Below are 25,463 nucleotides of genomic sequence, written 5' to 3'. Positions count from 1 at the left end.
GGCTGCTACCCCTTGGTAGAAATGTGTTACGGTGCTGAATGGAGGAACAACCATTTCTACCATGAGATCATGTAGTTTATCTGGATCCTCCTCTTTTTCAACATCGTCTGAATTTTCTGAGAAGATGGAGCGATGTCTGTCAATGGAGAATAATAAACCTATTCAGCACAAAGATAATATGATTTCTGCAACAATCAAACTTTTATCTTGCTCACTGCCATTGCCGTTGTGCCCAACCCAGCCTCTGGCCATCAGAGCTTCCCTGATGACAGGAACAGAGTACGCCTTATGCATCGGAAAGGAATGAAAGCAGATACATAAATAATGGATAACTTTGTGGAACAATCTGGAATTTTGAGATTTATTTATTTATTTTTTAAATAAATGTTATTTTACCTGGCTAACTATCAGACAAACAAATAATAAACAAATAGATGAAAACGTAACCTCCTTGGTGCATGTTATTAGGCAAACACATTATGCTAATTACAGAGACAATGTAACTAAACCTCAAGACCAGACATCTTCAGCCTGCAGCCAAAGAGAGCAGAGTCATGAAACTTTAACAAATGGCTTGTGAGCTCAGACATTCGGCCACGTGTCCTGAGTGTGACCTCATGATTCATTCAGCATTGAGGATCTATAAGACAAGCCTATGACTGCAAGGACAGAGTCATACATTTAAATTTCAGTTTATAAATGGGCCACTCAGCAGCAGGTTTCAACAAAGGCTCTGTTTTGCAATTTTCCAACAACATGAATTCATTAAAACTGTTTTTCAAATAGTTGAGGGAGAATATTTTTTCTTCAGAGGTTTGGCATCAACGGAGCAGCAGTCATTAAGTGTCACACAAATAATCCATTCATATACAGTGATTAAGACTCTGAGCTGCAGGTGTCATACATCCTGGCTACCAGCCTCCATCAGTCTCTCTCCAAGCTGCAGGGCAGACAGTTACCTCAGGTTTGTCCCTCACACCACAGGCAGGGTGAGATACATGTATCTGTTACCTGATATTCCTTTAGAAGTTCATCATGTTATTTCATGAATAGATGAGTATTCTGCCAAAGAAGCTTTTTGCAACTAATTCTACTGTTTGTCACTGAAATGTGTTTTTCAATGTGGTGTTGCTTTTACTGGCACGGATGCTCACCTAATACAGAAGAACTGATGTTGTGGGAGAAGATGTTTATTTGTCTGTATTTGGGATATTTGTGACCGGAAGATGGAAAGGCATGTGACTGGAGGAGAAGTCACTATCCGGCCTCTGATTGGCTGGTACTCGCTCCCCTTTATTGATAGTTTATTCTGGGTTGGTCAGGGTTTTGCCGTGAAGAGTGCTGATTGGTTGAAGTGAGAATATCACACGGTGAGCCAATCAGAAGAAGGATAGGGGCGGGTGTTCGGAAAACAGCGGGAGGGGGACCGTGAGGAGACGTGTGTCCGGACAGGTTCCTGAGACATCTGAAAACACAACAACACAACTACACCTCTCCACTCAAGAACAGGTAACACCAACAGGGATTCTACACGTTGTATTTGTAGCCAGCGAAGAAGAACGGTTCAGTGCCCGGGCATGAATTTAAGCTAACATGCTAATAACCCTGTAGAATACTAACCGAGCTCCTCTTCTCTGGTGTTTTTAAAGTTTCGCTTCTGCCGTCAGGATGTGTGGAAGAACCGCGTGCACTCTGGCTCCAGACGAGGTGAGCCGAGCCTGCTCCTACAGGACCCGGGGAGGGCAGCGCAGACAGCCCCGCTGGAGGGATGGAGATGCGGACAAGTACCGGCCCTCCTACAACAAGAGCCCCCAGACCATGAGCCCCGTCCTGCTGTCCCAGAGGCATTTCGACAAGGTAAGAGCTGGACAACACCTCCTGTGTGGGAGGCATGAAGGAAAGTAAAGGACACCCGAAGAGAGGAGAGGGATCATGGGAGGGTTTCATCCTCACTAGAACTTTGCTAGATGAGGAGAGGAGACTAAATAATGTAATCAACCTGTAAAGTCAGCTTTGTATTGATGCTACTTTTAATCTTTATAATATTTACCTCCAATAAGGACATAAACAATGTGCAGTATAACCTGGGAGCTAAAAGAATATTAGCCTCATAAATCACATCTGACACAGTCATAAACATATGCAGCACTCACTATGTTTACATGGAGAGCAATATTCCGATTGTTGACCATATCCTGAATAAGACGTTATTTTGATTATGATGTGTACATGAGTTACTTATAGAATGTACCATAAATATTCCTGTTAACATGTTATGATATGATCCAGAGTCAGATTCAGCTTTATTTGTCACTCTCATAACACACGTTACAGCCTAACATGGGAGTGAAACACTGTACTCCACATGTCAGGGCGCAGGTCACATTTAAAAACAACATCAGATACATTAACTCATATCCATGTAGATGAAGGCAAAGAGAAACCTGCAATCTTCTCAACAGCTCTCACTGGTCTATCCACGGACTTGCACTCATGAATCAAATATTCTGTAAGCAACTCTTATAAACATCAAAATGGAAATGTCTTGTTTAGAATAAGGTCAATAGTTTTCCATCTAAACAGGGCCACTGTTCTGCCTCAGAATGGTAGTATGTACTTCCATAGATGCTCATGTTATTGTGTCCACTCCTCATGTGTGTCCTCAGGATGCTCCTGTGGATGAGTGTGTGTTGGCCTCCATGCGCTGGGGTCTCGTACCTGCCTGGTTCAAGGAGAAAGATCCGAGCAAGATGCAGTACAGCACCAACAACTGTCGCAGTGAGAACATACTGGAGAAGAAATCATACAAGGTGTGTAGGGTTAGAGACACTGCAGTGTTCAGCTACTCCCCTGTTATCTACATGCTTTGTATTGTGGGCTTCAGGACTCTGATCGCTCCCCTTTCTCTCCAAAGTACCCCCTGAATAAAGGACAGCGCTGCGTCATCCTGGCTGATGGGTTTTACGAGTGGAGGCGGGAGGAGAAAAACAAGCAGCCTTTCTTCATCTACTTCCCTCAGACTCCGGCAGGATCCAGTCAGGAGAAAGCAGAAGATCAGGATGACCTCCCGACCTCGGCTCGCACTGAGGAGAATTCAGAGACGGCACACTCTGCAGACGGGTCCTCCCTTGACTCAACGGAGGTTCGCACTGGGTTTTCTTCAGCAGTATGAGCGCCGTGAAAATTAGCTTTCATTCAGAGCAAAAGTAGAGAGAATACAGCTATGGCGGAAATTAAGAGTGGCTGAAAATTTCCTGTGTGAGAGAGGAGCTGAGGCAAAAATGTGCATGTGTCCACCAGGTGTTCCTTTAGCACAGAGATTTCTAACCAAAGCCTGGTTTAGTTTTAATTATGTATGTAGTAAAGTATGTAGCTTTGGACTGGAAAGTCGTAAAACAAAAAAAGCCAGTCTCCAAATTTTAATATGCAAACTTGAACCATTTAAACCTTTTAATGTGACTCTGCCTGTTTTTTCTTTGCTGTGTGTGGCAGGGAGGGGAGGAAGCACCATGTGAATGGACAGGCTGGAAGTTGCTGACTATGGCTGGACTGTTTGACTGCTGGACACCTCCAGGTGGTGGAGAACCCCTTTATACTTACAGCGTGATCACTGTGAATGCTTCCCCAAACTTGCAGAGCATCCATGATAGGTAAGAACAGTAAATGTGCCAATACACTCATTGCCTTCACCAAGGAGGTTTTGTTTTCATTTCTGTTTGTCAGCAGGCTTATACAAAAAGTGCTGAACTGATTTTATTGAGACTTGATGGAAGGGTGGGGTATGAGGACTTTCACTTTCTGTTACCATTGCGATACTGGGCGTTTCTGCACACTTGAGTGAATTTCTCAAGAAACGATGCAGAGATCTTTATGAAAAAAATGAGGCATGCTTAGAGGACTTATATCTATGTGTGTGGAATTTGGTGCAGCTTGATTTAATTTAAGGGGACTATTTGGCCTCGGTGGAGGTATGTGTTTACCGAGTACCATTCTAGTTTCATTTGTCTGTGTGAAATTGTAGCATACTGTATGCTTGTGTTTTAGGATGCCAGCTATCCTGAATGGCGAGGAGGAAGTGAGAAGATGGCTCAACTTCGGGGAGGTGAAGTCTCTTGATGCCCTGAAACTGCTCCAGTCTAAAAACATTCTGACTTTTCATCCCGTCTCGTCGCTCGTCAACAACTCACGCAACAACTCTCCAGAGTGCCTTCAGCCTGTGGATCCTAACAGTAAAAAGGTATTAGATTAACTCTCATATATTAATACTCACTTTTGAAAAATCTAGCAATATTGTTTATTTGGTAAAGTGGAGGTTTCATCTGATAAATCTGACCTTTGACCCATAGGAGCCCAAACCCACAGCCAGCAGTCAGAGGATGATGAGTTGGTTAAAAAGCAGCTCAACCTCTAAGAGGAAGGAGTTGGACACTTGTGAGAATGAAGAGCAAGAAAGAAAGACAGAGACTCAGCAGAAGTCTACTGGAGCACTTCAGCAGTGGCTTCAGGGAGCCAATAAGAAACCGAGAACCAAGGAGTGAAAACTGCACATTTGATGACCGTTTAGGTCTCATTGATTCTACTTTACTGTTTTAAAGGCATGAGAAACATTGTATGTTACAGTTTTTGCTTATGCTAGTAAATATCTTTAATGTATATGCTTCACAGATGTGACTAATATTCAATATTTCATTGTCAGAAATAAACAGTGTACTTTATTCAAGATTTTTATTACCCTTATTACTTGAAACGCAAAGACATTGAAACAATGCAGATGCTATGCATTTATCATATTAATAATTTAATAATGATGAATGCCAATAGTCCCCCCAATGTTTTTTTTTTTCCTCTTTTCAAAGTTGTATGTAATCTAGAATGCATTTCAAAGTTTTAACACCAATAGATCGGTTAAGAGATGTCAAGCACTTTAACTGTTTGCCAACACTAGCAAGTCGGATATGGAGATTTACAACACAACCTTTACAGCCTTCCCCCAACCATGATCGAGAGGTTTGCAAATATACAAAGTCTTGCAATAGTTGACAGTAAAAAGAAACGTTCTAGCTAATAGTACTCGGTTATGAGTGATATTTATACTTGAGAAAACTCTCCTCTCCAGGACTGTCAGAATGACCTGCTGTCTTGATTTGGTTCATTTCATGTCAAATGTTATACCAAGAACTTAATAAAAGATAAACCTTCATTTTCTCCAATAGAGGAACAGCAATATGTTAGTGACAGCACTTTACACCGAGGATTCTGGATATACAGGATGTCCTCAGCCTGAGCTACAACTGCATGTATTGTGGCTTCAACATGAGATGAATGAACAAGTCTTCAGTTACTGTTCGAAAAAAAAGTATCTGTACACACGCATCTGATGGATTTTTCATTGAATTGTATTTTCAATTCTTTGCCAATTAACGAGAACCAGCAGGCAGCATATTAACGTGATCCACACATGCCCTTTGTCACTCACTGATCCTTCACTAAGTCACTACTCACTCCCTCTTCATGTACCAGTTTAGTTTACAAGCCTGCATGATGTACAGTGAAAACATGGTGTCATGTGTTTTTGAGTGTGAAAGGAATTTAAGCCACAACACAAACAAGTAAAATGAAAAGGGGGAGGGGCGTGTCCTCTATTCATGCAGCAGTGCTGGGCTGTGAATGTAGGAAAACAACCACAACTGCCCGAGAAGCTTTGATTAAAAAAAAAAGAATAATAAAAATGAATTTGTCCAACCTAACTCAAACACAAACATGTATAGAGATAATGCTTCAATCTACCACTTTAAGTATCCAAATAAAAGCAAAACTGGGTGTGAAAGCAGCGATATACATGGAACAGAAAATGAGATTTAGCCCAAACCACCACCGCTATGACAAAAGTGTGGAGAGACTGGGAAGTAATAAGCATCAATAAGTAAATGCCATAATGTTTCCTTAACGTGTTCTTTGGGCTAGGAGACTTGTACTTTATAAAAAATGTGTGATTTGTATATATAAGGAGGTGAGTGCAGCATGTTTGTGTGTAGTATACTCTATGAGTGGGATGCTGCTTGTATGTCGGGCAATGGGATTAACACAGTGGGTCATGGGAAAAGGGATATATAGACAAGGCAAGACAGGGTGGTGAGGGCAATGACGACCCCCTGCCGACCCCAGATGATCCTCAGAGTCCTCAGCAGCTGCAGGTCTCCGCCGACGGCTTGGCTCGCTCGTTCCTGTCCAGCTTGATTGGCTCTGGGAACTCGTTGTACAACTCAACCTCGGTTTCCTGAAATCAGACAGTATGTGTGAGTGAGTGTCTGTCTCAAAACCACCCAGCTCCCATGGAAGCAAATGATGACAAATGTTATATCTCAACATTAATGACTTGGTCAAACTGCCTACTAGAGCCGTGTCTCAATTCAGGGGCCGCATCCTTCAGAGGTTGTAATGGAAGATGTGACTAGGTGGTCCTATTTTGAATGCTCCTTCAAATGTGGCTGACAAATGCGCTTCAGTGATAAATGGTTTTTCAAAATAAGTAACTGTGTCAGCAAGCTATTAGACATCCATCGCTTGACTATCACGCTTCAACTCAACACAAGTTAAATTGAAAATTGAGGGGTATTAAAACTTTTTCGTTGTGTCCCACTTTAGCTCTGTTGCTAAGCAACAAAAATAAGGGCCAACACAGAAAGCCTTTGTAGACCAGACTGTTTCATTTTGGTTTAACCTTTGCGGTACCCGGCCCACAAAGACCGCCTCCTTCATGGGCCACGTAGACCTCGTCCTCTGAAGGAAGCGGCCTCTGAATTGGGACACAGCATTTCCTGCTGGCCTCCTCTTACCTGTTTAAGAGCGTTGCGTGCAATAGTCTGGAAGGCCTGTTCCACATTGATTGCCTCCTTGGCGCTGGTTTCGAAATATGGGATGTTGTTCTTGCTCTGACACCAAGCCTGTGCCCTCTTGGTTGTTACCTGAATCACAAAAGAGCAGACGTTACAACAGAATCACGAGACCGATGAGATTGACTCTTTTATCTGAGCTTTTTTAGTTATGTCCCATTACTCTAGAGCAGTGGTGACCAACCTTTTCGAGCCCAAGATCACTTTTTAATTCCAAACGTAAGCCGAGATCTACCACCCTGATATCTTCCAAAAATAACACTTAGGGGGGTCATTTTTAAAAATTTAAAAATTTCTGTTAAAGTCTGAATGTACAAGAAATAAATATACACAAAGGGCAGTTGTGCAACTTTTTCTATTCAATGCACAATATTAAAATTAATATCAATTCATATTTACAGTGCACAATATGTAGCTTCTCAGTTCCACATCATGTTCTGCAGAGAAGCTGCTACTGCAGCACAATGTTTTTACATATAGGCTTTGATTTGAATATGGCCACAAATATGATTATTGCCTTGTATGAAAGAAGTCCCTTGTACTCAAATAAATACCAGTACTACACAGTATGAAGCCGTGCATCTTCCGCTCCTGCAAATATTTCACAATTAAAAAATAAATTTTAAACAAGGGAATGGATTCCATCAACAGAAACGCTGGAGTGCTTTTATTTTGAAAAGGCATACAGAAAGTGTTGCAACCTTTTGATTGTGACATAAATTCATCAGATAAACATAACTCAGGTGAAAGATCATTTTCTCTTTTTATTCTGCTGTGAACCACAATGTTTACCTGTTTATGACACAAATGTATTTACAACACTTTCCGAACCCGTTTCAAAGTAAAAGCACTCCAGCGTTTCACTTTCTGAATCCACTAATTTGTTCCAACGGGGCTTTGATTGTTATCGACAGACCCAAAGATGCGCATCTTCATACAGTAGAGTCCTGACATTTAGTTTAGTACATAGACCAACTTGTTCTTGAAGGAAATGCAGGAGATAAACCTGCAGCTCCGCCGCCAGTAGCGGACACACAGCGTGTGAAAAACAGACAACCGACACACAGCTGATCTGCGGCACGACGACAGCCAGTGAGTCCAGAGAGTCCAGAGAGCTGGGGGATCGACAGTGAAGACTGCGAGATCGACGGGATGGCGACCACTGCTCTAGAGTCTGAAGTCCCAGTTGTTGCCAATGTCAACTAAACATTTCCTTGAAAAAAACTAACATAGTAAAATGTTGTAAATAGATGTAAACCTGGTGATTTGGACCCACCTGTCTGTTCTCCAAGTCAATCTTGTTGCCCAGCACCACAAAGGGGAAGTTCTCAGGGTCTCGAGGGCTGGCCTGAATCAAGAACTCGTCCCTCCAGCTGTCAAGGGTCTTGAAGGTGTTGGGTGCCGTCACGTCAAACACCAGGACGCAGCAGTCGGCTCCACGGTAGAACGCAACACCTAAGGACTGGAACCTCTCCTGACCTGCTGTGTCCCAGATCTAAGATACAAACAGCGAGAGATACAGAGTGGAGAAAAGTAAGCAACAAGGAAAACATACAATATTTACATGCACAAAATAATCTGATCACTGAAAGAGATTAAGGCAATCTCTTTGACTTTGGTGTTAAAATAGTTCACTTTAACCAGATCTGCTTCATTACCTTTGTTTATACCAGCTAAAGTAAAAGCATGTGGAGTAGAAGTTTATTTACTATCGATTGCGTTTTGTTGTCTGCAGTATTAAAAATTATTTGTTAATCTGACATCACTGGTAATGGTGCTGTTTGCAAGAAGAAATTAAAATTGACTCAGCTTTATAGCAACTTACTGTGTAAAATAAAAATGTATTTGTAAGCCAAAGTATAGAGACCAATGGCCCAATCTCTTAATTAAGATTATGCTTAACTCTGAATCTGACTTTGACTCCACTCTTTAGTTTACAAGAGTAAAGTATGGATGCCCATTCATAAACAGCCTAACCTCCATACCTCAGTTTTAGGTAAATACAGCTGTGATTGCAAAATGACTGGAGTTGTGAAATTATACATCTAAAGATAAGGCCTGAGACTTGTTTTCAATAACAAATACAAAAGACTGTTGACCATTAGTTGTGTCCAATCAATTTGAGGCTTTAAGTTGAATCTTTGAATAGACCACTTCTATAGAAAACTAAAAGAAATAATTAATTTTCTGATTGATAAACCCTGAAAACTCTTACAAGTCCATAACTGTTATGAGCAATGTGAATTAGCATGCTTTTAAGTATCACAACCTTTTAAGCCTTATACCGTACTCGGTGATTGTTAAATAATAGCGTTTCAGTGAGAAGACACCATATCCGTGTGACATTCCTGAGGGAACTATTTCTTCAGTACCTGCATTGTGACAAGTCTGTCATCAACCATGACTTCTTTTGTGAGGAAATCAGCTCCTATTGTGGCTTTGTACTGGTTACTGAACTTCTTATTCACATACTGGTTCATCAATGAGGTCTTTCCAACTCTAGAGAGAAAAAAACAATCACAAGACAACATTCAGAAACAAGTGAAACAGAAAATGTCACCAGTATGATTGATTGGTGAATCACACACAATGAAGTGTTTTAGAATCACATAAGATTCAATACCCTGACAAATGTTATATATTTACAGTGAGTTGCCTATTTGTTGTTCATTTAGAGTCGAGGCAAATGTTCAGTACCACTCACCCGGAGTCTCCAAGGATGATGACTTTGAGTAGAACTTTCTTCCTTGACGTCATTGTGCCACAGCTGTAACCGACAACAACACAGGTTATAGGGAAAAAGAAGAAACCTTCTAACAGAAGCAGACATATGCTGGAATTGCTATAAGAGAGGAACACAGCTTTGTCCAAATGATGACCCTCCTGATATGAGTCAACAGCTTTTACTGAAAGATGATAGGGTCTGTGAGCTTCTCAAAATACACTCCAAAGAAATGGACAAGTTCTAGGAAAGAAATCAAGTGCAACGTCTGCAATAGCAGTTTCCTTCACTTCAGAAACAAAGAAAAATAAAATAATGGACTGCACTGTACCATGAGGAACAACATACAATTATTAAAACAAAAAACAATATGCTACATTCTTTCATTTTTTTTTCAAAATATGTTGGACAATTGAGTGCTAGGGTTGTTGAACTAAATTGACATCTGCTTCAGTTGCTTGCCTTTGTTTCACTATAAAACATTGATTATGTGATATGAATGTTTCTGACAAACCATTCAATGGGAAGAAATGCATTGTTTCATAACCAACTTACAAGGTTTGTAGATTTATTATTCTGAACATTATATGTTAGAAACTGAAACACACACGCACACAGAGACTTGGACCATGGATTTGTAAATAATTAGTCTATATAGAAATCCATCATGGTGAATTCCACTCTGCAATCAAAGGCATGAGTCACACTGTAATTGTTACAGATCTTACAGATTACATCCCATTTGTTAAATTTGGAGTAACAGATGCTCATAAATTAGGCCTCAGCTACCCTCAACTCTTCCTCTTTTCATGGTATATCTGCTTCCTCCATTCGACTTCCCTCTATTTTCTTGATATCCATAATCAAAAATCTCCCCGTCAATCACATATTTGTTAACTAATGACGTAGATCAGAAGCACATCATATCTTTGTGTTGAAATCAGTAGCTGATCAACCATTCTCATATTTGTGCCTGCTCAAGACATCAGTGTGCTTTGTAATCATAAACAACCTCATAGAGCTGAAAAGACCAAAGTCCAAACTCTTTTACAAAAGGGCTTTGAAACATCACTATGATCAGGTTAAACCTCAGAGAGCATTCATGAAAAACTATCTTATCCTCGCATCGCTTAACGTTAACAGACTCTTCTGTGCGCAAGAAGACACTGTTTGAATCCATGTCAGTCGTATTATGAGGGGAAAGAGGCAACGAGCTGTCGTGCGGCTCTCATAATCTGCACCCCATGACACTGTGTCAGGGACTGATCACATGGTTTAAAACACAGGACTAACGGAACCATGACTTGGCAACCATGATTAGCACAGCGAGTACATTAGCGGGATTCAACACACATAACGGAATAACCCATAGCTGGAATCAATCTGTCGACTGGGAATATTTACATTGAATAGAGCAGCACACAATCCTGCCTCACTATTTAGCCTCAGGACCATAAAGGCATCAAAAACACTGACACGGGGTTAGCATGGGAGAATGGGTGCAAAGCAAATGGTGGAAAAAGTTAGCTAGCTTGGAGAAAGGGTAACATCATAAGTGCAAATGTTTTTTTCAGGTAAACACCGTTTTGATTACCTCGACTACAAACAATTACCACATCCAGTGACACTTCTGATTTAAGCTAACCTTTAGTTAGCTAACCAGGGTGTATTAACAAAGGTGAAACAATAGCATTAACACATTTTGTCACGTAAAACCAACAACTAAAATCAACATAAACCAACCTGGCCGATGTTGCTGTGGTGAAAAAAACCCCCTCAAAGCTGGATTCTTCCTCTGCCGCGGTTTGGGGCGCTAGCTGACGCGCAGGCTAGCTAACTAGCTAACAGCGGCTTCAAATGTCTGCCGTGAACAAAACAACACGTTTACGGCGACGACAGCTAAATTATCTCGGACAGCTCCACTCGCAGCTAACTCTGCTCGTCAAAATCAAGTCCGCCGCTGCCGACGCTCGTCTCCCTTTGTGCTGTGGAGGAGATTTGGTGGAGACGGTCTACGTCGCCCTGGCTCTCGTTGACGCTTGCTTTTCGCCGTCCAGCTAACTCGCTAGCAGCTAACAGCTAGCCTAGCTCGGTGCACTTCCTCCAAAACAAGCTGTGTCGGTGGGCGCTGACGTCACGTGCAGGACACGCCTGGCTGCTCAGGAGAAGTCACACGTTCACTGGTGTGTAGCTGGTTTACTGTTTCTACTGGTCGCTTTAAACATGCACGCTGCTACTGCACATGCACTGCACCCATGTCATACTTTGTGTTACTTGTTGAATCACTGCTCATGTGGAAAAACACCATTCACGTGCAATTTGTGTAACAATACTTTGTTGTTTTTGTTCATCATCACATTCATTTATTATCATTATCAGTAGTAGTTTCTTTCTATAAACTTAATTTTATTTAATTTACAATACACTTATATTTTTACTTTATTTTAATCTTCACTTGTATTTTCGATTAAATTCTTTATTGTGTCCCCCCCCCTGTATTCTATTCTACTTTATTTGTTCTGTGCTGTATTCTTGGAGCAAGCTGGCACAAGAACTTCCTTCAGGATTAGTCGTATTTTATCGTATCTTATCTTAAACATTATACTGATTCAAACAATCAATACATGAAACAAGTTTTAGAACTGGTCCTGGTCGTTGTGAGTGACGATTTGTTGTTTAAATTTTGTTTGTACTTTAGCTCTGTGTGGTTTAGTTGTGACATGCTACCCTCTTCACCCGCTGCTGGGATTGGTTCCTCACTGTGGTTTGTCACATGTTTCTAACACTGGTAGCATATGTTTGTCTATGTATCTTTGCTGTCTGCCAGTGGTGCCACCCGAGGAGAGGTCACCTCATGGCTCCATGCTCTTACTTCACACTGCTCTCTAATCTGTTGGAGCAGTGCACTAAACTATCAATGCATCAGCAGCTTTTTTGACCAGTTTACAATAGCTAGACATGTGATGATGACCAATAAATGTCTTGATGACTTAGATTTTGTTGACTCTATTTAAGTATTTTTTTTTAAAAATGTATGAAGGTAATAAAAATATAAAAATATAATTTCTTGCTGCAAGTTTTTCCGGCCTCCTTGTTGTGGTTTCAATGGAAGTACATTCCACATCCAAGCAATTTTGCAGATCCACTGGGCCATAATCATATAATCTATTCCATTCTGTTCTAAACCACATCCTTGTTATGTGTTTTAATGTATTTTAACATTTCATTGACAAATGATCGTCAGCTGCATGTCAGCTCATGAGATTTCTATTTTCTGCAGTCATACCCAGCACACCACCTTTGGTTCGGGGGAACATTGTACTCAGAAAGCTCCCCTACAGTAATTCAAGGACATTTTCGGTTCTGGAAAATGATTCAAAAGGTTATGAAACATGTGATCTTCAGGGTGCGTTTCATAAAGCTTCTCTCAAATTAACTATGTAGTAACTTCCAAAGAAACATTTGTTAACCTGTTTTTAACCGCTGAATAAATCTAACTGACAGCCATAACATGTGATCTGGTGTGTATCCTGTGTGGTTGTATCGTTCTCCAAAACATGGCTCCGAAGAGACCACTCTACTGCTGCCGAAACCCGGGATCGAACCAGGGACCTTTAGATCTTCAGTCTAACGCTCTCCCAACTGAGCTATTTCGGCGGGTTGTGGATCGGTCACATGAACACAGTATTAATATAAACTTTAATCATTGTTGTGATGTTTGCCCGATGATAACTGGGTTCGTCGATTTATCGATAACAAACATGTGAGGTAAATTTACCTCACATGTTTGCTGCCATCAACAGGCAGCGAGAGGTTATAACATACCTTACAGACAATCGACACAGAGTAGAACACACAGATAAACTGTTGACGGTAATATTTTAAACAATCCTCATAAATATCAACTGTAGTGATCGTTCTCTCATTTCACAATCGCTTCAGACGCACGGCACGTTGTGAAGACCCCGATGTGACGTCATCACGTCGGACTGAGTGTAGCGTCATCGTTTCTGATGTAGAGCAGCGCGGCGGCCTTTCTTTGCTGCTCTACATTCCCCCTCGGCATTATCCGCCCTTATCCCGGCATTCAGCTCTTAATTCATTTCCACCATGGCTCTGAAGGCGCCTGTGCTCGCCGCCTTACTGCTCCTGGTAGCCGCTGTGGGCTCGGGGGTTTCAGCGGACGGTTTGGTGAACGAGGAGGTGAAGAAGACCGTGGACCTGAGCTCCCATCTGGCGAAGATGACCGCGGAGATCGCGCTGTCCAACCAGGGACACACCGGGGTCCAGAGCTTCATACTGGCGGTGGAGGCGGACCTGGCCCCGCACCTGGCTTACATCGGAGCATCGGTGAGACAAACGTCAATGAACGAGATGAAACAGCGCCTGCACATCTGCAGCCTGCAGCCGGCTAGCAGCTTCACCCAGTTAGCTAGTCTGTACGAGGCTACATGTACTCGCTCGCTAAGTCTTGCAGCTCTCACGTGTTTCGTTGTGCGTAACAACAGCAATGATGCAGTGGTGAATTAACTCAATTGCTTTGTGCATTAAATCAGTCTGTAGCTGTGTGAGACGATTCATTGTGAGCGAGCTGTGTTAGCAAACAGCCGCACTTAGCCACCGTTAGCTTCAGTTCATAGACGTTTACTCGCTGTGCAAGACATTCACATGAGCTCAGCTGCTATCAGCAGTAATGTAAGTGTGTACGAGCAGCTCGGGACACATGAGCCTCATTCATTAATGTTAACTGGGGATGTAGGTTGGAAAACGTTGACTTCCGCAGCGCTGCACGCTCCCTCAGTGGCTGAATGACACGTATGCGCTGGACAGCTCACTTCCGTGTGTGACTGCGCAGGTCTGCCCCCTTGCTCAATGAATGAAACTTGTCTGTAGAAGGGATAATATGCTACTTACATTTACGTAAAGGGATTGTTATGTATTGCATCATCCAGTAAATGATTCACAATTCATGTATGTTGTCTGCAAGTGTTTTCATGTCAAGGAGAATATGCTCAAACGGCTATGTCTTCACAGGTGAAGGGTGATGAAGGAGGGGATGGCATGCTCGAGCTCCAGCAGACATCAATTCAGGGCCAACGGTAAGAGATCACACTCTTAAATGGTCATCAAGGCAGATTATTTAGCTTTTTTAAAAATGTTTTTTAACATTTGCTTTGTTAGAAGTTGATTTGACTGTCAAAGTGAAGGGCGTACTTTAAAAATGCATCTCAATTCCAAGGGAATGCTTTTCAATATCCTGTTCCTCTCGCCTTCAGACGAGGGTATACAACTTTATTCTTTCTAAACATATGGAAGACATTGTTTTCCCACTGGTCAAAATATGGTCAATCAACTTTCTATTAGACCAAATACTAGAAAAAAGGGTTAGGGACCTAAAACACCTACAAAAAGTATCAGTTTGGGTTTTGTGTAGAGAAACATTTGACTCTTGTGATTAAAGAAACTGGTTGGACTGTAAACGGTGTACGACCAATGGAAGATGGAGTCTTGGCCTGCTTTACTACTTTCTGCACTGGAAGCCCCAAAATATTTTGACCGTTTCCTGAAGAGGCTTATTTGTCGTATAATGATAGCTGGCGGGCTCAGAGATTGACTGATTATGAACCACTAACCGACAAAATTAAAATGTTGCATAATGGAGAAGTGTTTTACTCATTAAAAATTACCAATGCAAATTCTTTTTAACAAGGGTTTGACTTTTACATGTACTAACAGTTGCATAAACAGAGAAAATTATGATTCACTCATTACACACTTGCAGCCCTGCTCTTACTTACAAAGACACAGACCCATATGTCACAGTCAGAATAAATCCAGTCAATCCATTGGAAACATCCATTGTTTCAAGTTTTTAACATCTTAAGCAGGCGGGTGTCTGCATAACTTTCTGCTGCAGCTGAGCGTGTGATGGGCATGTAGTCACAGACGGGCCTCCCTGGCTTAATCAGTACTCGGAAAGCTTTTCTACTAGTTTTGATTCAGACATAGCAAGATCTCCACATTCTGCACAGTCTGTTAACTGTGAGACCCACAGTGGGTGAGTACCTGCTCACATCGTACCAATGTCCAAGATCTTTTTTTTACAGATTAACTGACAGTATTAATTTGTCAAAGTTCTTATTGACAATTACCGATCAACTGGTTGATGATAAACATTTCACTCATCAACTTGTCAGGTCATTGAAATTGCTCATTAATAAATATTTAGGTCGTTTATTGGTTTCAGTGCTAGAACTCCTCACTTTCTATTCATGAATAACCTCCTGAAAACAAACAGCAGCAACATGAACACCATCAGAAAGTTGTACCTAATCCATGCCTCTCTCTGTCATCTGTTCCTGTGCAGTGGGGAGTTTTACAGAGTGCAGCTGCCCTCCACTCTGCCAGCTGGTGCTCAGCTGATGGTGAAGGTGGAAATGACATTCAGCCATGTACTGAAGCCCTTCCCCACACACATCACTCAGGCCGAGCGCCAGCTGGTGGTGTTTCAGGGAAACCACTACCTGTACTCACCATACCCCACACGCAGCCAGACCACACGTGTCCGCCTGGCCTCCAAAACTGTGGAGACCTACACCAAGCTCGGCAACCCCACCAAGACAGATGAGTTTATTGATTACGGACCCTTCCGTGATGTGGCCCCGTTCAGTGAGGTGCGGCTCCTACAACATTTGTATGACTTACAAATGAAGCTGTGAGGAAGAGTACTGAAACATTCTGTGCTGTGTGTTATTTTCTGTTCAGGACGCGATGAAACTCCATTTCGAAAACAACTCCCCCTTCCTCACCATCAGCAGCATCACTCGCCTCATTGAGGTGTCTCACTGGGGCAACATTGCTGTGGAGGAGACAGTCGACCTGAGGCACACAGGAGCCGCCCTGAAGGGCCCGTTCTCACGTTACGATTACCAGCGTCAGTCAGACAGTGGCATCTCATCTGTCAAATCCTTCAAGGTGCTCTATAAAACCCAAACTGTCATCGGACTTGTTTTTACTGCTAAGGTTATGATGATGATAATGAATGTGTTTTTTCTCCTCAGACCATCCTCCCTGCCTCAGCCCAGGATGTCTACTACAGAGATGAGATCGGAAACATCTCCACCTCCCACCTTCAGGTTCTGGACGACTCAGTGGAGGTGGAGGTCAGGCCTCGCTTCCCCTTGTTTGGAGGCTGGAAGACTCATTACATCATTGGCTACAATCTGCCCAGCTACGAGTACCTCTACACCCTGGGTGAGTTGATTGTTGATTAGCCCGGCATAAACTTCTGAGGAACACACCATCCCTAAATTAGAAACTCCTCCATCATAACTACTGAATGCAAGGGTGTGTTGCAAACGTGTCGCATCATTATGTCTCCTAGGTGACCAATATGCACTGAAGATGAGACTAGTTGATCACGTGTACGATGATCAGGTCATCGACTCCATGACGGTGAAAATCATCCTTCCAGAGGGAGCAAGGTCAGTGTTTGTAAGAAAATCTACAGAAACGTCAAGTTGAGTTGAAGATTTTTGCATCAAAGTTTATTCTGTCTCATCCAACCAGAAACATCCATGTGGAAACACCGTACAAAATTGATCGGATGCCAAACCAGCTGCATTATACATATCTTGATACCTTTGGCCGACCTGTGCTGATCGCCAGCAAGAACAACCTGGTGGAGCAGCACATTCAGGATGTTGTGGTAAGGCCAACATAACATAACGTTTGACATAATTGTGTGAATTTTTGTGCAGCATGATTTTACCGAAATGTTTTTTCCAAGATGTGACTGGAAAATAATAATTGTGATTAACAACATGTCCAGGCATTCAGAGCAGGTCTGTAAGATCAGGGTTTTATTCTGAAAAGTGATACAAAATAAATCAGTGCACCTGCTTTGTGGAGGGAGGCCCGTGAGAACAGCTAAATTACCAGTCTGCTTTTGTCTGTGGGATCGCAGTGATACTGCAGCCTCTATGGGCTGTATGTGTGAATATTGATGCTTTTAATCTGTATGCAATCTTTAAGGCTTGATTGTAATTATTTCAGCCCTTGAAATTAGGTTGGTTATTAGTTATAAAGCTGTTTCAAAAATGTTGGTTCATTATAAAACTGTTGCAGGACAAAGTCTGGATAATTAATGGGAAACACTGAACTGTGAGAAGATATTCGTATCTAAACTAATAATGAACTTGTTCCCTTTTGTTGCCAGGTTCATTATAACTTCAATAAGATCCTGATGCTGCAGGAGCCTCTGTTGGTTGTCGCGGCCTTTTACATTCTCTTCTTCACTGTCATCATCTATGTCCGCCTTGACTTTGCCATCACAAAGGTGAGAAGGTGGTCTCTGTCTCTGCATCCACCCTTTTTATATGATTCACTCACATGTGCTATAAGTATGTTTTTTAAAAATTTAAATCTGTTCTTTGTTCAGGACCCTGCTGCTGAGGTACGCATGAAGGTGGCCTCCATCACAGAGCAGGTGCTGACTCTGGTTAACAAACGTCTGGGTCTGTACAGACACATGGACGAGGTGGTCAACCGCTACAAGCAGTCCCGCGACACCGGGGCGCTTAACAGCGGACGGAAGACGCTGGAGGCTGACCACCGCGCTCTCACCAACGAAATCAGCTCGCTGCAGGCCCGCCTCAAAGCCGAGGGCTCTGACTTGGCTGAAAAGGTGTGTGTGTGTGTGTGTGTGTGTGTGTGTGTGTGTGTGTGTGTGTGTGTGCGTGCAAGTTACATAAAATGTGTGTGTGCAGCCAGATTAATTTGGCTCTTTCGGGTCCTCAGGTTGGCGAGGTGCAGAAGCTAGATGGCCAGGTGAAGGAGCTGGTGTGTCGCTCCTGCCAGGAGGCGGAGCGGCTGGTTGCGGGTAAGGTCAAGAAGGAGGCGTACATCGAGAGCGAGAAGACTCTGACCAGCAAGAGACAGGAGCTTGTCAGTCGCATTGACAGTCTGCTGGATGCCCTCTAAACTATTCCTGCCACACCAAATCACATACGTACACACATACCACCCCTGCTACACCATACAACTGTTTGTATGTTTAAGAATTAAAAGAAATGTGACACAAATGCTTAAACCTTTTTTTACTATCGTTGAACCCAGACATGGACTTTTTTGCATCTCATTGTACAGTAGTGATGGGTTAATCCAAACACGTGTGTATTTGTGCCTTGTGATAAACCGGAGGTCACTGCATGCTCTGCTCTACAGCAGCTACATCACAACTTCTTTGGTTCTGTTTGTGTCTGCTACATTTGTCACCGTTTGCTCAGACATGACGCTTCATTCGTTTTCGTTTTCAAATCTGGACTCTGTATTTTTTTTCCCCCATTAAAGAATGTACGGTTACGGGATTTTTTTTTTTTTTTTTAATGAATAGCTGAGGGGCCCATGTGTTTTCAGTCTCATGTCTTTACTCAGATCTACTGTTTTCTAAGACTGAACCCTCTCTGGCTCTTTAGAATGAAGGGGATAGTCTTGTCCAATCTTTGCTCTCTTGCACTTACAACCTTTTTCTACTTGCCCCACACTGACGTTTATATTTGGGGAAAACAAATGTTAAAGCTCTGATTTAAGCGACATCCCAAATGCTTGTTTTTGATCTTCCTCCGTCATTTTTTTCTATAACTTGTATGATTTTTGTTTTGTAAGTGGTAATTTGATTCCCATGAGATTAGTGAACATGAGATTAGGTCGTATGTGAGGAAAGACATGAGAAATGGGACACAGATGTTTGTGAAATGGGCAATGAAATGGAATGCTGTCAAATTTGAAATAAAATGTGGAGAAAAAGTTATAATTGTTATTGTGATGACACAGCTGGTGTATAAAAATGGATGATGGAGTTGTTTGGTTTTATTTACTGGTGTATTAGTTCATTTGGAGGAGCAGTAACATTGGTTCAACAAAGGAGGGCGCACTTGTGTCAAAAAACACCACGAGATTTTGATGGAGGATTATTTTCCTCCTGAAGTTTTACCCTGCATTTGTACTCTTTTCCATGCCATTGAAAAACGGATACAAATGTAACTGTCATACTAACCACCAAATATAAAATCAGGCCACACGTTCACTGTGACCAGTGCCCATTTTAAACTGGCACCTCAGAGGGAATTTCCAGCACATTGTTGCCTTCCTTGTTTCAGAGAAACCCCACCTATCACCGTCTCCCTCCCTAGTCAGTGGAGCAGCCGACCTGCCTCGATTACAGTCTGAGCCCAGGACAAACTCGAGGTCAGTCTGAGGTCGCCGCTTTCCCTCTGAGGTCACCACGGGTCCTGGCAGGTCATTTCCTGCTCCATAATAACAGGCCCCCATTGCCTCACAATGACAATGTTAACATATTGTATGTGCCATACAATAATCATTCTGAAAATACACACCAGGGGGAAGGCAAAGACAATGTCTGTTAGCACTGATGCTCGAGGCTGGTGAAAGGCCACACAATGGCATTTTTGTTTGTACTTCAGGAGGCTCGCAGCAGTGAGAGTGTGGAGAGCCGCCGAGTCTGATTCTCACTGGGTAGCACAGCAGGCCGACTGCTGCTGCTCGCACACGTCCACCTCAACACCACGGACTGTGTTCAGCTCACATCTGCCCTCCACTCTGCAAGTATCAATGTTAGAGTAATAAGAAGTAAAGATTCCCACGGGGAGAAAAAATGTGTGGATGAACCTGACCAGATCTGAAAAGTTTTTGAGAATAAATTGGTGAATATGGAAACACTATCTGAATTCATCAGTAAGCCTCATCTCTCTGGATACTCCTTCCATCCTCGAATCTACATTTCAGCAGTAGTTTTTGAATAATGTCAACAGGATTTTGGGAACAAAAAACAGAAGAATAAAATGAAGTCGACATGGTTTAGTTCTGAACCACTTTCCAAGCATTTACATTATCTAAACAATCATAATAAAGTATTCCGCAACCCTGTACATTTTTTCCACCAATTTCCTATTATATCATCTCTATTTCATCTAATGAATAATAGATCGGAGTGGTACAGTGGTGCAGTGGGTGGCACTGTTGACTCAAAGCAAAAAGGGTTTGAACCTGATGGCAGGCCGGGTCCTCTCTGTGTGGAGTTTAAATGTTCTCCCCGTGTTTTAGGGTTTTCTCCAGGTACTCTGACTTCCTCTCACCGTCCAAAGACATGCAGCCTAGGTTTATTAGAGACTCTAAACTGCCCATAGTTGTGAATGTGAGAATGAATGGTTGTTTATAATTGTATGTTGGCCCAGTGATGTGCTGCCGACCTGTTCAGGGTGTACCCCGCCTCTCGCCCCAGTGTCAGCTGGGATTGGCCCCAGCTTCCCCCACCACCCTCAAAAGATGAGCTGCAGCCTATAATGGACAGAGATAGAATATAAAGATAGTTTAGTTCTTGAGGTAAATGACAGTGGAGTTATTAGAATCAAATTACTTTAAAATGTTAACTGCTTAAATTTGCTGACAAAGCCAGACAGAAAAATCTACAGAAACATGCTGAGAATAATTATTTTAAGTTTGAAGGCCCTCAGCCTTACGCAGATAGAGTAAAATACTTACTTTAAAGTAGTTTTTGGTTGATTTCAATAATAGTCACAGACCTTACATGAAACCTGAACGTTTTGGCGCTGCTCTACGGTTTAGTCACTCCAAAAAGAGCATACAAAACACAAGTATTTTTATAAAGCTTCCTTGTGTTCGGGCTGGTGCAGGCGGGTGCAGTGAAGGAACCCTGATAGATCTAATTAACAGGGGCCGGCTCGCAGACAGACGGATGGACAAGCAGGCAGGTAGAGATAACAGGTTACTACAAGCAGGCACACAGTGAAACACAGAGTCATAAGCAGACGATCTGACAAGGAGCTGGTGGAAATGGCTGATTTATAGAGGAAAGTGTTTGAGGGCCCGGAAGCTCAGAGGATGGGAAAGAGGAGACAGGTGAGCAGGAGGATCTGAGTGGGTTAGAAAGTCTACAGACATCTGGAGAGCGGATGGAGAGAGGCAGGAGACGGAGGCCAAAGTAAAGAGGGTCTTAACTCAGTTATAGAAAAAAGTAGTGTTTCTGTGTTTTGGCTTTGTGGGGCAGAATATTCGCCCGGGTATTTCTACACAGTGGAGGAATTATTTGATTAAAATTCTGAATTATTTGATCATCCTCTATAAGAAGGACAAAATTGTTAATAATTTTGTCGTATGCTTCACTTTTATATGAGAACAGATCACTATTAAAAGCGTAATTCTTTCAAATTTGATCTTTAAGGGTCAAGAATCACCCTGAAATAGGCCCCTCTAATAAGATGTTAGACCATACACTCAATGAGCACTTTCTTAAAAACACCATACTAATACCGGGTAGTTCCTCCCTTTGCGCTTTGCTGTCACATGCTGAGAACTTTACGTCGAGATCCTTTTCCATGACGAAATAATTTCTGCAGATTTGTCCGCTGCACATTCATGCTGCCAATCTCCTGTTCGTAGTCTGTTCATGTTCCTGAACCCTGCTTGAGATGACGTTTATTTTGTGTCTTCATGTCCAAAATGAATCAAGAAAACATTCCCCACACATTTACACTACTACTATCAGCCTGGACTGGGTTAGTAGATCCGTGCTGTTGACACTAAACTCTGACTCTACCATCTGCAGCCTCAGCAGAAATCCCCATTTAGTCTTTAACTGTCAAGTTTCGACGATCCTGTGCCGAATGCAGCTTCAGATTTCTGGCTGACAGGGGTGGAACCTGGCATCTTCTTGATGTAGCCCATCAGCCACAGTTATAAAGTGGTCATGATGAGACCTTTCAGTCTTTTCAGTTCCAGCCGTGTCCTGTGGCCCAGGATGTGATTACTGGTCGCAGAAGAGCTGCGGTTTATCTGTTGGTGTGAGCCGAGCAGAATACTGTTTAAACCGGAATTCATGTGCAGCACTATATCCTGATGTGACAAAGTGTGTGTGTGCGTTTGTGTGTGTGTCTGTGTGTGTGTGTGTGTGTGTGTGTGTGTGTGTGTGTGTGTGTGTGTGTATGTGAGGTAAATGGTGGGGTATATGAAGGGTGTGGGACTGGTTATGCCATGTGGTTGAGTTTTCATGCCCACCCCCTACCCCTGCTCAGGCATATGGCTGATTATTATCTTCCTTTCCTGAAGTATAGTAATGATGCAGAGGGTGTTCTCTCTTTATCTGCCAGAAAAATAATGAATATGCAAAAAAATGTGGAGTCAGACTAGGTATCAGTTGAAGGGGTAATCCACAAGCCCCAGGCCTCGTGACGTGGCGGTGATTGATTACATTGAGGGCTCACCTGCAGCGCTCTCCCTCTTAATCTTTCTCACTCTAAAATACACACACACACAAAGAGAGAGGCAGAAGTCACCAGTCACAGAACAATATCCTGCTCAGAAGACCCTTCACAGCACACTCTCATAAATCACTGAGACAGAGCCACCACCCTCACTGTCAGCATGTTATTATACGTACACCCATACACACACACACGCTCCTCACAACATTCATTCAATTCAGTCAATCCTGCTGTCCATAAATGGTTGTCATAGAACAGAAGAAATATGAGGCGAATCTAAACTCAATACTTGCCCTCACACACACACACACACACACACACACACACACACACACACACACACACCTCACCTGCGTTGATTCCCTCTGGCTCTGCTTAAAACATATAGCCCTACAACAGCAGCTCTGTGTCCCTCTCTCCCCCAGCCCTGTGCAGCGGCCATTCCTCAGTGACAGGGTGCCGGGATGAGAAGCTCTGAAGGGGCGAGGTGAGGGGTGGATGAAAGCCTTGCGGCTCAGGCCCCGGGACCCTGTGTCCTGTGCAGGTGGCAGGTGTGATCAGGCCGGGTGCAGACGCGTGAGGACGAGGAAGAGGAGGACAATGAAGGCGTCTGTGGCCCTCGCCGCAGCTGCAGGAGGTGGAGAGCAGCAGGGTTGACAGATCAGACAGTCAGACAGACGGACAAGACGCGAGAAGGGAAGGACAGAGTTGGGAGAGCAGAGTTGGAGATGGGACTTCAAACAGGGGATTGGGCCCTGGGTGCAGAGAGACACATTCTTGTCTGGCATGGAGGAGGTGGGGAAGGAGGGAGTGCAGGAAAGATGGACGGCACAAAAGAAGGCGAGCATCAAAGTCCACCGTCGTGTGCGGATGTTTACATCGCGCACACACTTTTGCTCAAGGCCTCTGTGCTCTGCGTGTATCTGTGCATATTGATGTCAACCTCCCTCTCTGTATGGATTTGTATTGATGAGACAGTAATCCTCTTCCCTTGCAGCTCTTGTGTTCAACTGTCCACAGCTCCCACTAAGACCCACTGATCTCTGCCACATGGCACTCCATCAAAGCACTGATGGTCATGGCTCTCAGGGCAAATTTTGCCAAACAACGTGCCCACGTGGCTCATACATGTCCCTCAGTGCAGGGGATCAGCAGCAGATGAAGGTCTGACGCTCCTTTAGAGTTTGTATCATCTTGGATCATATGAGGGCGAGTGAAACCAAGTGTGAAAAAGCACACACCTCTGAGCACACGCACACACGCTCACGCTCACGCTCACACTCACACACACACACACACACACACACACACACGCACGCTTCCTACTTTCTCTATCGGACCTGATTAGAGTGACAGGGGCACTTCCCATTGGTTGTGCGAGTGGCCCTCTCCTTCCCAGGGCAGCCAATTTCCCCTACTCCAGAGCTGATAGGAAACTTTGATTGTCCACTGAGCTCAGGAGAGACAAAGAGATTTTTCCTCTTGCAATCCACATATCGCTCCATCACATCTCTACCTCCAATCTCCCTCTCCACTTGCTCTCCTCTCCCGCTCCCTCCTGAATGTTCTCGCCCTATTTCCATGAGCCCAGACTCACTTTCTGTTGCGGGCTGCAGATGGTGAGTCCATTAAAGTGGCACTGACTGCTTTGATGGGCAGGAAGTTTCACTCTATGTGGTGACATCTGCATCCTGTGACACAATCCTACCCTGTGTACATAATTTACTGTCTTGGCTCACCACTGTCCTCTCATAGCATTCCTATCATTTAATACAGTGAACCTAGGTGGATGCTTCATTATGTACTTCTCATGTTGGGTGTGAACTGACCTGAGAAATGGGGGCAGTTAGAATAAGCGAGGCGTCTGAACGTGTAGAGAGCCAACAGGAAACATCCCCCGCTCTCTCTCTCCGCTCGATGCTGGCCCTCCCTGAGAACACACTTCCTGCCAGAGCTCCTCTAACTTCCTGTCCAGCCACCGGGAATCCCAGCTGGAACATTCCAGCTGTGCACTTAGTCTCTGTCTGCGCGCTGCTTGATTACTACAGTTTCTGAGTCACTCAGTACCTCAGAAACCCTCCTGCCACAACCAGACAAAAGATTTAGAACACCTTTATTTTCCCAGTTGTTACAGAAATTTACAAAGTGTAAAGTCTCAGTGTTTCTGACATTAAAACATATAACAAATAAAAACTGAAGATTAAAAAACAAGGATCTTAAATAATAAGTTAAAATGGCCCTAACCCGAAAAGACCAGCCATTCGCTCTAGAATAAAAATAAAAAATTGTTTGGACAGTTTATCCCAACATTGGCGATGTTCCTGCTTGTAACATATTGTTGTGGTCAAACCACAACAAAGCACGCTTGATAAAACTAGTGTGAGAGAAATGTTTGTGGCAGCAGTCTTTAACTTCTGAACTTTCCTAAGAAATCTCATGTATAAAATGCTTTGCTGTATAATGATTCTGAAGATGAAATGATCTTGGTTTAAAACATAGCACTTCATGCTACCATCCCAGCTGTGGAGATATGGGTACAGTTACTTG

The 25,463-nt window shown here is 43.1% G+C and overlaps 3 protein-coding genes and 1 non-coding gene across 5 annotated transcripts; 2 read left to right on the top strand and 2 right to left on the bottom strand.

The window, feature by feature from the left end:
- The first annotated feature begins 1,364 nt into the window (after window positions 1-1,364).
- hmces (5-hydroxymethylcytosine binding, ES cell specific) lies at window positions 1,365-4,720 on the top strand. 2 transcript variants are annotated; one of them, XM_035151920.2, is made up of 7 exons: window positions 1,365-1,509; window positions 1,650-1,857; window positions 2,667-2,810; window positions 2,915-3,142; window positions 3,493-3,650; window positions 4,045-4,237; window positions 4,347-4,720. In XM_035151920.2, the coding sequence occupies exons 2-7, from the start codon at window positions 1,669-1,671 to the stop codon at window positions 4,536-4,538; spliced, it is 1,104 nt and encodes a 367-aa protein (XP_035007811.1). In that variant the 5' UTR covers window positions 1,365-1,509; window positions 1,650-1,668; the 3' UTR covers window positions 4,539-4,720. The 2 variants fall into 2 exon arrangements, with proteins under 2 accessions (XP_035007811.1, XP_035007812.1); XM_035151921.2 differs by having other exon boundaries at window positions 1,366-1,509; window positions 1,668-1,857.
- On the bottom strand, window positions 4,712-11,759 carry LOC118104789 (ras-related protein rab7). The gene is made up of 6 exons (XM_035151922.2): window positions 11,359-11,759; window positions 9,598-9,660; window positions 9,266-9,392; window positions 8,170-8,388; window positions 6,837-6,965; window positions 4,712-6,277 (listed from the first exon to the last, which is right to left on the bottom strand). Exons 2-6 carry the CDS (start codon window positions 9,648-9,650, stop codon window positions 6,182-6,184), a joined length of 624 nt encoding a protein of 207 aa, XP_035007813.1. The 5' UTR covers window positions 9,651-9,660; window positions 11,359-11,759; the 3' UTR covers window positions 4,712-6,181.
- A 1,440-nt stretch (window positions 11,760-13,199) lies between these two features.
- trnaf-gaa lies at window positions 13,200-13,272 on the bottom strand. Its single transcript has one exon. It is a non-coding gene; the product is annotated as a tRNA-Phe (tRNA).
- Window positions 13,273-13,584: 312 nt separating this feature from the next.
- Window positions 13,585-19,474, top strand: rpn1 (ribophorin I). The gene is made up of 10 exons (XM_035152531.2): window positions 13,585-13,965; window positions 14,650-14,714; window positions 15,983-16,289; window positions 16,381-16,590; window positions 16,677-16,869; window positions 17,000-17,099; window positions 17,185-17,323; window positions 17,834-17,953; window positions 18,056-18,301; window positions 18,415-19,474. Exons 1-10 carry the CDS (start codon window positions 13,726-13,728, stop codon window positions 18,595-18,597), a joined length of 1,803 nt encoding a protein of 600 aa, XP_035008422.1. The 5' UTR covers window positions 13,585-13,725; the 3' UTR covers window positions 18,598-19,474.
- The last annotated feature ends 5,989 nt before the right edge of the window (window positions 19,475-25,463 follow it).

Source organism: Hippoglossus stenolepis, chromosome 3 (assembly GCF_022539355.2).
Source record: "Hippoglossus stenolepis isolate QCI-W04-F060 chromosome 3, HSTE1.2, whole genome shotgun sequence".
Lineage (NCBI taxonomy): Eukaryota > Metazoa > Chordata > Actinopteri > Pleuronectiformes > Pleuronectidae > Hippoglossus > Hippoglossus stenolepis.
Note: the sequence above shows the minus strand (reverse complement) of the source record. Positions and strands in the feature narration are given on the sequence as shown.

Coding starts and splice junctions, on each gene's coding strand:
- hmces (XM_035151920.2), top strand. CDS start 1,669: ATGTGTGGAAGAACCGCGTGCACTCTGGCTCCAGACGAGGTGAGCCGA. Junction 1,858..2,666: donor CCCAGAGGCATTTCGACAAG/GTAAGAGCTGGA, acceptor GTGTGTCCTCAG/GATGCTCCTGTGGATGAGTG. Junction 3,143..3,492: donor CCTCCCTTGACTCAACGGAG/GTTCGCACTGGG, acceptor TGTGTGTGGCAG/GGAGGGGAGGAAGCACCATG.
- LOC118104789 (XM_035151922.2), bottom strand. CDS start 9,650: ATGACGTCAAGGAAGAAAGTTCTACTCAAAGTCATCATCCTTGGAGAC. Junction 9,393..9,597: donor ATCATCCTTGGAGACTCCGG/GTGAGTGGTACT, acceptor TTTTCTCTCTAG/AGTTGGAAAGACCTCATTGA. Junction 8,389..9,265: donor ACAGACTTGTCACAATGCAG/GTACTGAAGAAA, acceptor TTTGTATCTTAG/ATCTGGGACACAGCAGGTCA.
- rpn1 (XM_035152531.2), top strand. CDS start 13,726: ATGGCTCTGAAGGCGCCTGTGCTCGCCGCCTTACTGCTCCTGGTAGCC. Junction 16,290..16,380: donor ATGTGGCCCCGTTCAGTGAG/GTGCGGCTCCTA, acceptor TTTTCTGTTCAG/GACGCGATGAAACTCCATTT. Junction 16,870..16,999: donor CGAGTACCTCTACACCCTGG/GTGAGTTGATTG, acceptor TATGTCTCCTAG/GTGACCAATATGCACTGAAG.